Below are 18,151 nucleotides of genomic sequence, written 5' to 3' on the forward strand. Positions count from 1 at the left end.
CTTTGAAAGTTCTAAACTTTTTTTTTTTAGATAGCTTAGTGATGTACTGAAGAGTTTTTTTTTTTTTTTTAATTTTTTAGAAGATTTTCTTTATTTGACAGAGATCACAAGTAGGCAGAGAGGCAGGCAGAGGGGGCAGGGAAGCAGGCTCCCCGCTGAGCAGAGAGCCCAATGCAGGGCTCCATCCCAGGACCCTGAGATCATGACCTGAGCTGAAGGCAGAGGCTTTAACCCACTGAGCCAACCAGGTGCCCTGGGTTTGGGTTTTTATTTTAGTTGTTTTGTGGGCATCTATCCTGTCACAGAGTGGTGCCTCCCTAGTTTCTGCTGGTTATGGAATTCTTAGGTGCCTTGTGGGGCTTCTGGAAGCCGTTCTGTGCTCTCCTGTGGCCCACTTATGGAGGGCTGGGGGTGGGGGGGTGCTGTTTGAGGTACTCGCAGCATCCCACGTGGCTTGTCCTTGCTCTCCCAGGCATAGGCAGTCAGGCAAGATCTGGTGGGCTGGAGTCAGCAGGGATAGTGCTTGGTTGACTCTGGTGGTGGCTTCCCTGCTTTGGCTCACTTCTCAGTACTCCTTGTTGATTCCAAGCTTCTTCAAGGACCAGCGGTCCTGTTGCAGTAAAAGGAAAGGGTTCTGTGACCGAGGGCACGGTGGGTCCTCAGGGCCAACTCAGGGATCAGGCTGTGGTCTTTGGGTACCATCTTCTCCCTTGGTCCTCCCTGCCTCCTCTGTGTTTGCCAGTCTCTAGTTGTTTGCTTGCCTTCCCCATGAGGGGCACTCTTGGGTCCCATGGCCGCTGTGTCTGCCTGAGGCACCATAGCTTGGTGGGAGGGTGAGTGCCGGGTGTAGCCTGGTCCCAGCCACCTATGCCTTTCCCCATGGGACCCTGTCTCCCTGCTGCTCCTCGTGCCAGGAGGAAGGCTCCCTTCTGGGCCCTTCTCTGTGGGGCTGACCCTGAGGCCTGCCAGGCTGCTGCTTCTGAGGTGGGACGCAGGGGGGCACTGTCATCCTCCATCCATGGGCCCAGGGCCTGAGGGGCTTTCGGGGTTCGCAGCATTGGTTGGAAAGGCTGTCAGAGTTGCGCAAATTTTGTCAGGTTGTCTTTCTTTTTAATTTTGAAAAGAATGTGTCTCTCTTTGACATCTTGAAGAACAGGCAGAATCCAAAGTTGTACTCGGTGGATTAAGTTTCATGTTCCTTTGCCCTCTGGGAGGAAAAGACGAGTGACAGAACAGGGGAACGAGGCAGTGGCGGGCGGCTGGTACCGTGCACCGGTGTTGCACAAGGGGCTGCGGCCTCCGCTCCAGGCGGCTCACTGCCAGGGGAGATAGGATAACGCGATTATTCTCAATTAGATTAATAAAGAATAATTAGATGTCATAAATCAAGTAATCATAGGATATTGTCATGGGAAAAATATGTAGCTCGAATTAATTAGTTTTCAAATAAAGCGTTTATTTTAATTGCTTGAAATGATGGAGCCCTTAATTGCCGATGCATCATTTTGGCCTGAACAGTTTGGTTGTTGTAACAACGTGACGGGTTTGTTCCCCGCAGTTCTGGGGAAACAATAGAGGAGAACTTGATTTCATCACCTCAGACAGAGCCTTGTACTGGTGAGGTTCTGGAAACTCCCATCAGGCCGCAGGCAGGTGGCAAGTGTGGGCTGCGCTTTGGCTGGCGCCGCCCAAGGCCCCCCCGTGCTGCCTGTGCATGTGTGTGAGTGTGTGCAGGCATGTGCGTGCGTGTGTACACATGTGGGTGTGTGCCCTTTGTTCGTGTGCACATACGTGTGCATGAATGCTGCGTGTGTGCATGTAGTGTCTCCTGGGAGCTCACCAGTCCCAGGCATGGAGCAGGGGCCATGGGTCATGGAGCAATGTGGGGTCAGGTCTCTGCCCACAGGAGGCCGTCCTTGCGTTAGGGAAGAGTCAGTTGGTTTTTAGCTAAAGCTGAGAGAGGCTTTCAGAGCAAAAACCCTAAAAAAGAAAGAAAGAAACAGGGACTTGGCCATTTGTAAGGTCCATTCTCAGGGACCCCTTCCTTCTCTTTGACAGAGGCGGGATCAAGCAGTGGAGCGGCTGCCTATGGTCTCCCCATTAAGGGTGAGCATCTGCCCCTTCCTGTCCCCAGCCCTGCCATGTCTGCTCTTGGTCTTTAGGATCAGCCCCAACCCTACTTCCAGCCCTCATGTGGACCAGGCCTCAGCTGGCCTGATGCTGGTAGTGGCTTTCCACCAAGTCTCTGCAGCGTTTCCCTGGCTCCGGTGGTCTCTGGAGTCTCAGGTCACTACCTGCCCCCCACTCCCCTCCTGTCTGGTGACTAAGAGCCCCCTGGCCTCCAAGGCCCCAGCTGCCTTGATAGTGGCATTTCTCAGGTGTTTGAACCTTGCACTCTAGTGAAGCTACCCCGGGCTCTATTCTGGAGAGAGAGGGGGGGGAGGGGGAGAGAAGGAAAGGGTCTGGGATGGTTTCACTGAGGGGGAGGTACAGGGCTTCCCGGTGAGGGTGTGGCTGAGTGGTACCTGGACCAGTCTCCAGCTGGAGAAACTCATGCCCCTCCTTCCTCTGCGACTGCATGTTTGCTTGTCCTCTGGCTCAGCCCCCATCCCACGTGAGCCTCTGTCTTTGGCCTGGAACCCCCTCCAGCCTCTGGCATTGGCAAAGGCTCCCTCCTGGAGGAATGCTATCTTCTCTGCTCCTGTTCTTTGCCCTGCCCAGTTCCCCTGGTGGCTGTGGCTCCCTCAGTGGCCAGATAGCCTCCTCCCTGGTCTGTGTCCAGGCTGGAGAGGGACAGGTGGGAAAGCGTTTCAGATCCCAGCAGGAGATGCCCCCTGATGAAGTTGCTGTAGCCTCCCAGGAGTCTGCTCCTGGCCTTTCCCTCTGTACCCTCAGCCTGGCCTGAGACCTGCAGGTTGACAGATGTGCCCCTTGGTCATTGGAGCAGGTCACTTCTGGTCCGGCAACGCCCCCTGCACCATTGCTGGGGTGGGCTCAGTGGTAACCCTGGGAGGCTTCTCCTTTCAGGAGGGTGGTCCCCATGGGACCAGTGATTTGAAGAAGGGTCACTTATCTGTCATATCAGTCCTCCTGGGGAGTGACATGGTAACTCAGTCCCTACTCCTTCCCCACACACCAGTGCACTGGCCGCTCTGCCTCTTGGTGGCAGCGTGCAAACTTCAGACCTGAATCTGAGGGGCCTGGGGTAGCTCACCAGACCATTCCCTGCCTCCTTTTCTCCAGCAGTGAATGGTGCTGCTTTCCCTGAGGGTGGACGTATAGGCCCTCAGGACCCAGCAGGCAGGGTCTGCGGCACATGTGAGAGAGTTTCCTCTCTATCTTTGGGTCCTGCTTGCTCCCCCAGGGCTCCCACATACCTGTTGTCTGTCCCTCGGTTCATCCCTTCAATATGCACATGCTGAGGAGCTGCTGTGTGCCTGATGCCGGTGGTCAGGCCTGTGGTCTGGGGGGAGCAGGCCAGTGTGGCCCCTGTTCCCTGAGCTTGCTGTGGAGCCAGAGTGGACAGCATGTCCAGCCATGTCATTGCTCCACTGTAGGGAGGAGAGGAGAGGGGCCTCATAAGGGAGGAGGGAGGCTGAATTTGCAGTACTCAGCCAGGCTCAGAGGCAGGACAGATACCTCCAGGTGTGTGGACAGCCCAGGAGTGGAGAAGCCAGCCTGAGGGAGGAGGAGTCACTCCTTCCGCTACCGTGGCCAATGGGATTCAGGGACTCAGAGGGTATAGGGTGGGTGAACAGCAGGCCTTGGAGGCCAGAGGCAGGCTCTATGCGGGGTGCTGAGGGTGCGAGTGACCTCAGAAGGGTGCGGGCGCCACTGTGCCCCCCCCAGAGATGGTGCAGGTTAGGGCCACAGTGATGCCATTTGGGTGTAGAGGCCAATAGGTGGGAGGGAAGACAGGCTGAAGGGGCTGGGCAGCATCCAGGGAGGCTCCTACTGCCTTCCTGAAGGATGACAGGTGGGTCACTTATACCTTTCCTTGGTCCCCAGGTGCCTGCACCCCCAGCCAGTATGGCAGCCTCCCCACTCCCACCGCCGGACCCCCAGTTTGTCCTCCGCGGTACCCAGTCGGCGGTGCATGCGCTGCATTTCTTCGGAGGAGCCCAAGAACAGGGATGCCCACTCCTCCTCTCAGGGTGAGTAGCTGCGGCCCCAACCCAACCCCAGGGGTTAGCCCATGGTGAATTTAGGGGCAGTGGGCTACCAGTGAGCCAAGGGCTTATTTGGGGAGCTCAGTGACAGGCTCCCTATGCCTTTCCAGAGGAGTGGACTCTGCTGCGGGTGCCCTCTGAGGCTCCTGAGGGCTCTCTGCCTGCCATTCCTAGTAAAGGACCATGTGCCACTTTTACCCTTAGTTCACACGTCCAGCCGTCCTCTAAACTGAAAGCTCCGACTGAAATGCCTGTCTACCAGCTGGGTGGTTTCTCCGCCAGCCCCACAGAGCATGCTGGGACTGTCCTCCGATCCCTCTCCCTGAGCCTGTGCTTTTGCGCTTGTCACAACAGGTCCCTGAGTGGGCTGGTGCACATTTGGAGCCTGCAGACGCGGAGGGCAGTTGCAACCCTGGATGGCCACGGGGGCCAGTGTGTGACCTGGCTGCAGACACTGCCCCAAGGGCACCAGCTGCTCAGGTGGGTCTTAATGGCAGCGAGTACAGTCCCAAAGGAGTCAAGCTGTGGCCCTCAGCAGGGGCCATGAACTTGCCATGGAGGCTCTCGGGGTCTCTCCCAGCTGCCAGGGCAGCCCCTCCCCATGGCAGAGCAGTGTGATCTCTGCCCTTGGCCCATCCGGAGGCAGTGTCCAGGTCTACTGGGTGCCCGTCGCTGCGGTCTTTGTGACCACTGCTCTGTCCAGGCAGATGCCTACTGAGACGAGCCTGATGGACATACAAAACAACTCTGTAGGGGCACCTGGGTGGCTCAGTGTGTTAAGCCACTGCCTTTGGTTCAGGTCATGATCTCAGGGTCCTGGGATCGAGTCCTGCATCGGGCTCCCTGCTCAGCGGGGAGCCTGCTTCCTCCTCTCTCTCTCTGCCTGCCTCTCTGCCTACTTGTGATCTTTCTCTGTCAAATAAATAAATAAAATCTTAAAAAAAAAAAACACACACACACAACTCTGCAGTGGCCTGGGCAGAGGCCTCCCTGGTCTGCCAGGGGTCTCCAGTGGCAAGAGCTAGGGGTTCATGGCTGAGCTCCAGGGTTCTTCTTAGAGGAGCTTCAGCTTCCCTCCTGTGGACCCCAGGGATCTGGTGTCACCACACCTCTGACGAATGGTCCCCTTTCCACGCAGTGGTGCAGAACTTGTGTCTAAAGCCCGCCCACTGATTGGGGTTGTGCTTCAAACCCTGAGAGCAGCCACCCTCTCTGGGCACTGGGAGTGCCACAGGGGTGCCCAGGTCCATGGCATTTGGGCTGACTGGTGACAAGGAGAGCAGGGTGGGCATGTGGCACTCCTGACAGAGGAAGCTGTGGTGGGCCCAGCTGTGAGAAGCTGGAGACTGGGCTGCAGAGCCCAGAGGGGCCGTGTTCTGGCACTGCCACCACGGCCTTGAAGAGGTGCCAGGCTGGAGACTCCAGGTGAGAGGTGGGCCAGGAGGTAGCAGGAAGGGGCTGGTGGGGGAGAGAATGAGCTTATGTCTAAGTTTAAGTGAAACTTTCCTGAATGCCCTCCAGGGCAGGTCTGCCTTCCTGCCAGGGACTCGGGTCCTGGGCATCTAGGCACCACGGTTCCCAGTCCCCAGAGGACAAGGCCTGTCAGGGACACACCGTTTTGCAAAGCACTTTTGTGCCAGACATGCTGCTTCTACGCCCCTATAGGTGGCTTGCAGGTGATCGAAGAACCAGAGGTATCCAGGAGGCTGGTGGCCTTGGACGCGTGTGCCTGCAGAGCCACACGCTGGTCCTCTTTTCCCCTGGTTGGTGTGACAGGCCCTCCTTATGGTTGTAGACCTTCCCTGATGCTTAGAATAGACACTGCATCCAAATACCACACTAAAGCGCTTGTGCTGGATGCTGCTGTTTGTAAACATTCCTCCTGTGTTTTCAGCCAAGGCTTTAGGACCCTTGGCGCCTCCTGCTCCTCCAAGGCCCGGATGCCTTGGGCTGTTCTCAGGGAACCCCCAGCCCTGGGGTCCGACCCTCAGAAAGCTGGCCTGAGGGGCACCTGGGTGGCTCAGTGGGTTAAAGCCTCTGCCTTCGGTTCAGGTCATGATCTCAGGGTCCTGGAATCGAGCCCCGAGTCGGGCTCTCTGCTCTGCAGGGAGCCTGCTTCCCCCTCTCTCTTTGTCTGCCTCTGCCTACTTGTGATCTCTTTCTCTCTGTCAAATAAATAAATAAAATCTTAAAAAGAAAGAAAGAAAGCTGGCTTGACATTGTGTGGGGAGGCAAGCGGCAAGGGCAGCCTGTGAGTGAATGTCAGACGGTCGATCCTTCCCCTTTCCAAGCCGGACAGCACAGCAGTAGCCGTGCTCCAGGCAGGGGCCTGTGGGTCGGGAGGTCTGCAGCGCAGACCGTGCACGTTCTTGGAATGCCCAGGTGCGTTTACGTTGCACTAGACGCCAGGCGCCCAGCTGTGTTTGGAAGCCAAGTCTCTCCAAAGTGGCTCTTGAGAAAGGAAGGTACGCTTTCATGTCAAGGGGAGGCTGGAAGACAGAAAGCTGGGGGCTTGAGGGCACACCTGTGCCCAGTGACAGCCACCTGGGTGGGTGTGTTTCCTCCCTCTTCTATGGCTACCGTAGCACCTTTGCAGAAGAGTGCACAGAACAAGTTTGCAGACTGTTGTACTATCACGGAGTGGACACCTGGGTAACCACTGAAGTCAGAGGCAGAGCCCTGATGCGGGCTCCGTTCTCGTCCTCAGGAGGCAGCCCCCTTGCCCTCATTCTTGCCTTACCATTGGGAACAAGCATGTCCAAAAACCATAGACTTGTTAGGTCTGTTTTTTTTTTCTTACTTACAAAAATGGCACCGTGCAGAACAGCTTCCTTTGTATGGGACTGCTTCCGCTCAGCTCTACTTTGTGAGCTCCACGGTGGGTGCGTGTAGCTGTAGGGCTCTGTGTGGGATTTTCCTGTGCGCTGTTCCACTGGATATGTGTGAATGCTCATTCTACTGTCAGTGGAGATCTGGATCATCCACTTGGGGCTGAGAAGCTTAAGGATTAAGACCCCAGTCTGGGTCTCCAGGCACCCGGTGCATGCGTGTCTGCAGATTGGACCCTGGACCCAGAGGTGGGGCATTGGCCACAGGGTGTGCATGTACTGGGTGGCTCAGAAGGTGCCAGGCTGCCCCTAGTGCAAGCGCCCCCACCTCTGCGCTGCTTTCTGGGTACAGCCTCATTTGCATTTTCCTGACCACTTAATGAGCCAGCCCTCTTCTGCAGTCGTTAGCCACTGGGATAGAGTCTCCCTTCAATCCGCATTTCTCTAGCAGACTGACTACCTGTTCTCATTGAGTTATAGGAGGTTTTTTAATATTCTAGATGTGGCTGATATTTATATCACCAGGTGCTGCTCCCACAAAGTGACTTACAGTTCTCACTCTATGATGTGTCAATGAGTGGAAGTTAGCCATTTAAATGGGGTCAGAGCTGCCATCTTTCCCTTATGGCTGGTGCTTCTGTGTCATGTGAAGGAGTCCCAGCAACAGGTCATGAAGACCTGATCTCTCAGGAGCTTCCCTCCTGTTCCTTTTTGGCCCACACCGCAGCTGGAATTGGCTGTTGGTGAGGTATGCGTTCTTTGTTTCTATATGGATAGCCAGTGGTTCCATCCTCCCTTTCCTCATTTCCCCTCCCAAGTTCAGGGACACGGGTGGCTGAGGAAGTGGATGGTGCAGGGTGGCTTCGAGGCAGAGGTGTGGGAGCAGCGTGCCCAGTGGCCAGAGAACCAGGGTGATGGGGGCAAGGTCTCAGAGGTAGCTGGGGAGGTTGGGAGATTGGCTGCATCATGCAAGCAAGTTTGTCAGTGGAGCGTGGCAGTGAATATTTTGAGGAAAATGGGAGGCAGCTCTCTCCCAGTCAGAGAATGGAGTCACACACCTGAGGAGGAGGAAGGGGAGGAAGAAGCCTTGGGGCATCAGCATGAACTTGTGAGGTTTTGAGAGTATATACCCAAAGATAGGTGCAGAAATACTTGATGTGTGAGTGTGTTTGCCTTTGTGTGTGAGAGGGTTATGTATGTATGAGCTATGTTTCCATGTGTGAGTGAGGTGTGTGTGTGAAGTATGTCTTTGAGTGTGAATGTGTACATGAGGTGTGCTTGTGTGTATTTGAGGTATGTTTGTGTGTGACTGTGTGTGTGAGGTATGTTTGCATGTGTGGGTGAGGGGTGTATGTGAGGTGTGTTTGTGTGTGTGTGTGAGGTGTGTTTGTGTGTGTGTTTGCGTGTGTGGGTGTGGGGCGTGTGTGAGATATGTTTGCATGTGTGTTTGCGTGTGTGGGTAAGGGGGGGTATGTGAAGTGTGTTTGCATGTGTGAGTGTTTGCATGTATGAGAGAGAGGTGGGTGTGTGTATGAGTGTGTGTGTATTTCCTGGCTCGACTGAGAGAGCCTGGCGGCAGCGGCACCTCACAACAGTAACCACACCAGCGCCCAGACCTTGGTTTGCAAATATCTCTCTGCACTGGAAGGAACAAGGATTCCTTGGAGAAATGATTCTGGATCTGGAATATCTTGCTGATGGACACGTGTCAGAAGGACTCTGAGCCAGCTCAAAGGGGGTCCCGCTGGCCAATCTGGGATGGTTTGAGCACAAAAATAAATAATGGGAAGTGTAGATGACAGCCCACTGAGTAATACAGGAACACGCAAATCCAAGCTGATGGAAACAGAGAGAACAGAAGGAGAGGGGAACACCCATTCTTCCTGTAGGATAGCGACTCGTAAATGGAGGAGGTGGTGGGTGTGGGAGTCCCCTGCCAGTGGCTGGGAAGGCCCCATTCCGGTTTGATGTCTCTGTAAAAGTATTTGCTTTTAACTCGAGTGAACACACTTTTCCAGAACTCTGCAGATTGGCTATCTGCCCTCCTCCTGGGTGCAGTGTGCAAGACATTTGTCACAGTCTGCAGTTCATCTTGGGAGCCCAACACCCTGATTGTTTTCTTAACTTATACACACTAACGTTTGCTCTTTGTGGATTGTTCTGTGGGCTTGACGATGGCCACCATCACAGCAGCCCCCCCCCCCCCCAGGGCCACATAGGGCTGTCCGCACCCTGCATGGCCTCTGTGCTGCCCCCTGTAGACAGGAGCCCCAGTCCCCCACTTGCCGTCATGCTGTCCTGGAAACGTCCCAGCAGGGGAGTCATGCCATAGGTGGCTTTTTGGCTCTGGCCTTTTGGCTCATAGCAGAAGGCATCCGATATTCCTGTGGGTTGTAGCACATGTCACAGTTTGTCCCTGTCTGTCACTGAGTGGAATTCTGTGGTGTGGAGGCACATGGTTGGTTCCCCAGCCTCGTACTGAAGAGTTGCGTCGAGTTTGGGCAGTTAGGAACAGAGCTGCTGTTTGTGTACAGGCTTTTGTGTGAATACAGGTCTTAAATTCACTTGGGAAAACTTGTGAGGGTGTGATTGCTGGGCCATCACAGTTAATTCACAGAGGGAGGGAGGAGGGTGAGCTCACATTTTGGCAGCACGGGGAATGGCAGGAAGAGCCGGGGAGGCTGGTCATGGGGCATGTGTCGCAAAGCTCACTGGCACATGGTTGATGGTGCTCCTGTGGGATGGCCCATGAAGGTGTCAGGCCTCAGGCATCTTGGATACAAAGCCCTTCCTTGGCTGAGGTGCCCCCAGCCAGGTAACGCATACCATCTGGGCCCCTCTCTGGAAGGTGTCCCCTGCCTTTCGTCAGCATCAGGCTGGCCCCAGCATGCTGGCATTGGTCCAGGTAGGATACCTGGTCTGCTTACCTTGGAGGCTCATGGCCTTTCTCCTCTTGGTTTGGCAGTCAGGGCCGGGACCTGAAGCTGCACCTGTGGGACCTGGCAGAGGGCAGGAACACCGTCGTGGACTCTGTGGCCCTGGAGAGCATGGGCTTTTGCAGGAGCTCTGTCCTCGCTGGGACTCAGGAGCGCTGGATGCTGGCTATGCCGGGGAGAGGTAGTGACGAGGTGAGTGCCAGCCTGCCTGGTACCTGGCTTCACAAGCTGCTTGCACTTGGTTCCCCATCCTGAATGCCTATTAGAGGAATTCTGTGCCTGCCACAGGAGTCCCATGAAGTGCCAGACTGCAACTCCAGGGGCCTTGGTCTGGCTGCTGCCCCAGTACCCAGTACTGCACAGCATGGGGCTCGAGACCATCAGGAGTGCAGGGGCAGAGACTGCCTGGAGAGGTCCTCAGAGGACTTAGGAACAGGCATGCATGGTGGGGAGTCTTGGGCAGGCCAGCAAGAGATGGTGGGAGAGAAATCGTGGCCTTCTGGTAGTCTGGGCATCAGGGGCAGCCTTTTGGGTTGCTGAACTGAGTTCTGGCATGAGAGGCCTTGATCAGACCTGGAATGCTGAGGGTTGGGGGAGGCTGGCACTGGGGTAGTAAGTGCAGAACAGAGGGTGCAAGTGAGAGGGGAACTCAGAGAACCGGGCTCCAGGTGGGCGTGATGGAGCCTCGGAGGTGACTGTCAGATGGAGCTCAGGCCAGAGTGGCCAGCAGTGGTTGGTGATGGAGATCTGGTCAGGCTGGGCAGTGTGTCCACACCCCCAGAGGCAGAAGAGGCAGAGTCCGCCAAGGGGAACAGGTGGTGGAAAGCGAGGGTGGAGGGTAAGGTGGAGGATGAGGGTGTGGCTGGAGGGGCCAGCACTTGGGGAGCTGAAGGGAAATTGAAGAAGAAACCCAGGAGCAGCAATCAGACAGGCCTGTTGAGTGTTGGGGGCATAGGCGCTCAGGGTCTGGGCCGAGTGTGGGGTGCTATAGGCTCTGATCCCGGGGCAGGGAGGGCCCGGGGGTACACACATCCAGAGAGAGGGAGCCTCCTGTCTGCTGCCCACGGCCATGTCTCCCTGTGTTCCCTGCCGGCCCCAAGGGGCTGTGCGGCAGGCGGCGCTGGGCAAGGACATGGGGCCCCATGCCCACAGCAGTGAGGTTTGGCCCCTACCCAAGAAGACTCGTTTGTCTTAAAGCAGATTCAGTTAATAAATAATGAGAATGGAACAGGCATTTATTTGTTCATGATTGCGTTTAAATCGCCAATTAGGAGCTACATACACTTTTCTTGCCAATTTGCCAAAAACCTGTTAAAAGTTTTATGAATGTGAAAAGAGAGGGGTGTGCTTCCTCCTGGACAGCCAGGGCCAGGCAGCGCCAAGCCTCGCTCCTGCGCTGCATGCCGTAGAGCCCAGCCCTCCCCACTGAGGTGGGGGTGCCCTGTGCTGCCCTTTGCTTCTCAGCCTCTCTGGGCTTTCCTGGCTGCGCATCCCACCCCTGGGGTCTGGCCCCTGACACCCAGCATGTGCTGCTCCATGTTGTTTTTAACTGGCTTGCTAACACCCTAGTCGCCAGTGCAGGTGGCACCTGTGGTTTTTAGGAGCAGCAAGTCCAAGGACCTCAGATATCCTGGGAAAATGGTTGTTTTCCATGTTCCCATCTGGAATCTGCCTGGCTGGAATCTACTTGGAAAGGCATTGCTGGCCTATGCCCAGACAATGCCCAGGGAGGACATGCTCCCACCCTGCTCGGCCGTCTGGGTGGCCACGCTTGCCCAAACCAAACATTTTACCTTCTGGAAACTAAGGTTGCAGTCGAGTGCCAGATGGAAAGTACACTGGTATCTGGAGGAGGCTCCAAGCGCAGGCGTCCAGGCCCTTGCCAGAGCCCAGAGCCTAGAGCCCTTTGTCGGACTCACAGCGGCTCCTGGGCTTGCCCTGGTCCTTGAGCCCTGGGCTCCTTGCTCTCCTACACCCAGGATGTGGCTGTGGGTACTGCCACTCACTCTTCCTCCCATAGTGTCTTGCTCAGGCTTCGGGGCTGTCCTGGTTTTCCCCCTCTACTCCCTGAGCTGACTTGCAGGGTGACTCACCCCTACCTGAGTCCCTTGCCTTCACACCCCTCCTCACGGCCACCAGAGGGACCTTCCTTGGCCCACAGATTGGGAGAGGCCATCCCTCACCATACCTCTGTGCCCTTGTTCCAGGCCATGCAGGGTGTGGGCCCATGCACACTGTGTGTCCAGGGCCTTCTGTTTCTTCTGGCGTCCGTCTCCCCACGAGCACATGCAAGCAATCAGGGTGGCTTCTCTCCCCAGGTCCCAACTACCAGTCAATATCTTTTTTAAAAAATATACTTTAAATTTTTTTTTTTTTTTTTTTTTTTTTTTAGGGGGCAGAGGGGCAGAGGGAAAGAAAGAGAGAGAATCTTTTAATTTTTTTATTTAAAATTTTAAAGGATTTTATTTATTTATTTATTTGAGAGAGAGAGCATGAGTCATGGGCAGAGGCAGAGGGAGAGAGAGAAGCAGGCTGTCCACTAAGCAGGGAGCCCCATGTGGGACTCAATCCCAGGACCCCGAGATCATGATCCAAGCTAAAGGCAGACGCTTAACAAACTGAGCCACCCAGGCACCCATATTTCTTTAAACTTTTTTAAAGGATTTTATTTATTCACTGATAGAAAGATCACACAAGCAAGGAGAGCAGCAGGCAGAGGGAGAAGGAAAAGCAAGCTCTCGTCTGAACAGGGAGCCCGATGTTGGACTTGATCTCAGGACCCTAGGATGATGACCTGAGCTAAAGGCAGATGCTTAACTGGCTCTGAGAGAGAGAATCTTAAGGAGGCTCCACGCTCAGCAGGGAGCTTGTTTCTCCCTCTCCCTCTGCCCTCACACTGCTAGCAGCTTTGCTGCTTTGCATGTGCACAGGGCTGGGCGCGCAGGTGTCCCGACCCAGAGGAGCAGTTCTTTCTCTGTTCTATGGAGCATCTGGCCTCCTCGGTGAGCACGCCCTGGCTGGGGCTCACAGGCTTCCCACAGTGTCTACAGCTGATTCTCAAAACAGTAAGCCTGAAATTGAGTCGCTGGTACTCACTGCCAAGGACACAGAGGCTCCGAAAGCCCACTCCCCTTCTCCTGGGTTTTCACCTGACTTCTGGGAGGGACATCCTTAGGTTCCGCTGTGTCTTGGTTGCCATGTGACTTTTCTTGCATGTCTTTTTATTTTGCTAGAGCTCCTCCTTGAGCATCTTTGCTGTTCCAGGGGCTCCTCCTAGCAGCCTCTTACTTGACGACAGTAACAACCGCTCACATCACTGAGGGTCTTTTCTGTCTCCTTCGTGGCCAGTAAGGGCTGCGGGGGCTGGTATGGACACTGATCTGCAGGCCCCGCAGACGCTGGGGGAGCCTGTATGCGTGTGCATACGTAGGTGTGTGCCTCTTTGTGGGGATGTGTTCGTACTCTGCAGCAAGCCTTTCCCTGAAGACACTGTGTGGGCCTCTGGTACGAGCCCTGACCAGAAGGTCCCCACAACCTCAGCCTGTGGGTGTGCCGCCCCCATGCAGGCCTGCAGCTGGGAGGCCCGGGCCACCATGCCACTGGCTTTCTACCCTGCCTACAGCGTGCCTTCGGACAGACCCAGCGTGCAGGTAGCAGATCGTGAGAGGACTCAGGACTTAATCTCAGGCCTTGGGCTGGTTCTCCCCTGTGGGTTAGTGAGAGCAGCCCAGCTCACACCCACCTGCCTCCAGTTTACTGGGTGACTGAGACAGCAGGCCAGCTGTCCCTTCAACACCCCCCACCCCCACCCCAGACCCTTTATCTGCAAACCAGAAGATGTCCTCTTGTTGGCGAGGGACGATGTGGCTTCATAGTGGCTGCACGCTGTCAGCACAGCCCCTCTCATTGGCATCAAGCTGGCCCGAGGGCTCTTCGAGCCTCCCCATCATGGAGTGGCAGACCTGCTTCACATGGAATCCCCTCTACCTCCAAGCACCACAGGAGGGGGCGCCCTTGTCCCTGCTTGCTGGAGATGAGGCAGTAGGGATGCAGGCTGGGGGAACAGTTTCGAGGGAGGGCAGTGCTCTAGGGCCCAAGCCTGTTCCTTGTGGCTGCAGCTATCTACTGCAGATGGTGTGGGGCAGAGCTTGGCCCAGCTCAGATGGACAGGCCTGAATGTGACCTGGTTGTGTGGACCAGAAAGGCACATCTTCCAGCCCGGACCAGCACATCTTCCAGGAGGGCCTGCCCCTGCATTCAGGTGACACAAAACACCACTGTGATACCCAGTATAGAGGTGTGGGGTGTCAGGACCAGCCAGGCCCCAAACACAGTTCCCTTTGGTGCATACCATGTTCATTTCCTAGACTTGCTGGTGATTCCCAGTGGTCCCTTGTGCATTTTCTTTTCTTTCTTTCTTTCTTTCTTTCTTTCTTTCTTTTTTTTTTTAAGATTATTCATTAATTTGTCAGTGAGAGAAAGAGCACATCAGGGGGAGTGGCAGGCAGAGGGAGAGGGAGAAGCAGGCTCCCTGCTGAGCAGGGATCACGATGTGGGACTTGATCTTAGGACCCTGGAATCATGACCTGAGCTGAAGGCAGATGCTTATATAACCGACTGAGCCACCATGGTGCCCGCCCCCACGTGCACTTCTGTAAACCATCTGATACACCTGAGATAGTTCAGAGTTGTTCACATGAAAGTCCACATCAGGAAAGAGAATGAGACAGAGATCAGGAGGATGGGTAAACTGAGTCAGTGCCCAGCAAGCCCCCTACTCAGTGAAGAGGTAAAATCAGGAAAGGCCAGAGGTGGTGATGCTGGTGAGAGGGACATGCCGGTCACTCAGGAATGACGTGTGAGTTTCACAACACCCGGCAGCGCCTGAACCCACGAACCTATGTGGCCTAATTAGAAGGCTCGGCTCCCAGGTTCCTCTGGGGAGCAGACAGAAACTCGCAGCAGCCTTGGCTAATCGCCTTAAAAGTCTCTTGTTTGTATAGCACAGGCTCGACTTGGCGCCTGCCCAAATCAACTTGTTTTCTTACCGTCAGGTTCAGATTCTGGAGATGCCATCCAAGACGTCAGTGTGCACCCTGAAGCTGGAGGCAGATGCCAAGCCAGGCATGCCCATGTGCCTGGAGCTGTGGCAGGTAAGGCCCAGCGCACGCCAACCACGCCCTGCCAGTCACGCCTTCCAGGCCGTGAATCATGCCCCATTCAGGATTTAGTTTATCGTCAACCACGAGCCCCCTGGGAGCCTGTATGCACACTGCCTTCTGCAGCCTCAGTGTCCCCCCCCAGGGCCTCCTGCTGCCCCCCTACCGCTGCCGCTTGTCCTACAAATTGCCCCCGGGGCAGGCCTGGCTTATGCTGTCCTCTGCAGGGCTCCACCCCACCCCCTGCACCGGCCTGGGCAATGAGGAGGGACAGTTGGGTCAGAGGAGCAGCCCCCTCCTGCAGAGGGCCACGAACTCCACTCCTCTTCGCACGCCCACGTGCAGCCCTGCACAGGGCTAGGAGGGAAGTGCTGACTAACTCTGCAAGCCCGCCCGGCCCCTGCTTGGCTGGGGATTACCTTCTGTGACTTCTTTGCCTCCAAGGCAGGAGTGGGCTTAACATGCTGACTTTCCCTGTGGCCACACTTGGCATTTCTGACTTACAGCCATTTCCTTCTTTCTTGTCTATTCTTTCTGCTTAGAGAGGGTCAGAAGACATCTCCTGGGGCTGGCAGCTGAAGCCTGGGACCAGGGAGTGGGTTATACTCCAGAGTCCTGGCAGCATGGGTTTTGGCTCCAAGGCCAAGAGTGAGGTCTTGGGAGGGATCCTCCTGAGCCCGCCCACTTGCCTCTACTAGAAGTCCCATGCCTCCACAGGGCACAGCCTCCTCCTGGCCACAGGGAACAGCACTGGCTCAAAGTGCACTACTGTTCTGCTTCTCAGGGCTGCTGCTGTTTGGGGCAACAGAGCTGATGATCTGGTGTGTTCACCTGGTAAGAATGCCAGGCAGCACCTTTGCAGTGACAGAGACTGCAGTAGATAAGTCCTTGACCGGTGTCTGCCTTGGGGAGCACGGCTTATAGGCCATTTCCCCAGCTCTGTTCAGTTCACCAGCACCTTCTAGGAGCTACCTGAGCCTGCCTGAGACTGGGAGGAGGTGATTCCTGCCTCGTGCCGCGCTTCTTGTTTGCACTTCTCCCAAGATGGGCTTGGGCACTTTGGGGATGTCTGTGGGGCCAAGAGGACCCACAGGGCCAGGTACCTCATCAGAGCCCTTGCCCCATGCTTTTCATCCCTCCATGGACCTGTGCCTTCTTGCCATTGGTTTCCTCCTGTGCAGTTTCTTCACGAACATTCCAGTTGGAATTTGTTTCAATAAACTGATTCCACCGCTCAGAGACAAGCCCACGGGGAGCTGAGCAGAGGGGTGGGGGTGGGGCTACAAGATGACCGTGCTCCTGGCACCTGCAGATTTGTGGCGGCGAACCGCCTGAGGTCTGCACGCCTAGGGCTGCAGTGTGGTGCTCACACTTCCGGGCAGGGCCTTGCGGCTGCACCCGCTCACTCTGCTTCCCTGGAAACACCGTCATTGCGTAATCATGTAAAAATTCCAGAAGAAAAATGTATAGAAACGGGATGTACAAACTTGTTAAGGTAATTAATATAGTTGACAGAAGGACAAATCGAGTTTTTGTTAGTTGATACAGATCCAACGCAAAGTGTTCTGTTAAAAGAGAGTTGACATTAATTTGAAATGTCCTTTTTTTCTCTCCAAACCTGAAGGTCCAGGTTGTAGTTTATTAATCTGAGTGTGGCAGAGGGACCTGACACGGTATTTCTCACTGAAACATTCAGATGTATTCTTCTTTTTTAATCTTTTTTTTTTTTTAAAGATTTTATTTATTAGAAAGAGAGGGAGAGAACACCAACAGGGGGAGGGCAGAGGCAGAGGGAGGAGCAGACCCCTTGCTGAGCAGGGAGCCTGATGTGGGGCTCCATCCCAGGATCCTGGGATCATGACCTGAGCTGAAGGCAAACACTTAACAGACTGAGCCACCTAACTGTTCTGTATCTTTTTTTTTTTTTTTTTTTTTTTTTTTTAGATTTTTAAAAAAACTTTATTTGAGAGAGCATGCAAGAGGGGGCAGAGGGAAAAGAGAAAGTAGATTCCCTGCCCAGCGCCACACCAAGGGGATCCACCTCTGCACTCTAGGATGAAGACCTGAGCAGGAAGGCAGACAGACTGAGCCACCCAAGCACCCCAGATTCTTGTTTGGCTCTTCAAAGTGGCTGACTTGCATTGAATTAGGTTGATTATCATATTAAAGCTCAGGAATACTGATCACAGCAGCCCTGAGAACAGGCTTTCAGACCCTGGACCTAGGGTCCCCTCCAGTGAGCTGGGAGCTCCCTACAGTACTGATCCCAGCAGGTGCTATAGGCGGGGCCTGCCTGCTGTGGTCTCTCCCAGTTAGGGTGCCCAGTGACAGGAGAAGACACAAAGCAAATCCTTCTGGCAACTTTAGGTCCTCGCCCCATGGAGATCAGCCTGTCCCCAAAGGCCTGAGGCCATGAGACTGCTATTCTACCTGTGGCGCCTGTAGCTGGGGTCCACAGGGGCCCTGCAGCATGGATGGGAGCAGCAGCCGTCCGGGCTAGAGCTCAGAGCTTGGTCACCCTCAGCAACAGTGAGGCGAGCCCCTGCAGGTTGGTCTGGCTCCTATTCTGATAGGTGGGTGACTGGCAAACAGCCCGTGAAAGCGCCGAGACGCTCAGAACCCAGAGACCACACGGGCATGCTACAAACTTGGGCTGCAGAGACGGACCAGAACCAATGTGTTGGCACTGAGAGGAGCAGCGCCCTGGGGCGGCAGGGTGGAGGAGAGGCTGGGCAGAGGCAGGGTGGATTGGAAAGCAAGCGACAAGACAGATCACTGCCCCGAAGGGAACAGACCCAAGTGGGCCCCAGGTGAGCTCCTCAGAGCTGACCTCTTGTGTGGGACCGGGCAGGTCTGGCCTAGGGGGTTGGTGTGAGTTCCTGGTCAACAGACAGAGCACTGGGCTGTTCTCATCTGGCTCTCACTCTCCTAGCAGGGTCCAGATGTGGTTGCTCATGGGGGAAGGCCCTTTCTGGAGAGGCACAGTGGCCTGGGACGAGGTACCTGAGCAGAGGGCCTAATCGCTTCTTCAAGCAGTCTATACGTGTCTGGAGAAAAGC

General features: G+C 55.3%; 1 protein-coding gene across 13 annotated transcripts in view; it reads left to right on the top strand.

Annotated features, from left to right (window-relative positions):
- The window catches only part of GNB1L (G protein subunit beta 1 like), a 69,969-nt gene that overhangs the window by 23,722 nt on the left and 28,096 nt on the right, over positions 1-18,151 (top strand). For 10 of the 13 annotated variants that reach the window (XR_009345821.1, XR_009345822.1, XR_009345823.1 and 7 more), the window contains 5 exons: positions 2,059-2,106; positions 4,009-4,154; positions 4,524-4,649; positions 9,963-10,125; positions 14,988-15,086. Coding sequence is in view for 10 of the 13 variants with exons in the window: in XM_059139340.1 (XP_058995323.1) it covers positions 2,059-2,106; positions 4,009-4,154; positions 4,524-4,649; positions 9,963-10,125; positions 14,988-15,086 (582 nt within the window). In the remaining 3 variants the exon portion in view is untranslated. The remainder of the gene's footprint in view (positions 1-2,058; positions 2,107-4,008; positions 4,155-4,523; positions 4,650-9,962; positions 10,126-14,987; positions 15,087-18,151) is intronic. The other 3 variants (XM_059139341.1, XM_059139347.1, XM_059139348.1) reach the window with 1 other exon arrangement.

This window comes from Mustela lutreola, chromosome 11, assembly GCF_030435805.1.
Source record: "Mustela lutreola isolate mMusLut2 chromosome 11, mMusLut2.pri, whole genome shotgun sequence".
Taxonomy (NCBI): Eukaryota; Metazoa; Chordata; class Mammalia; order Carnivora; family Mustelidae; genus Mustela; species Mustela lutreola.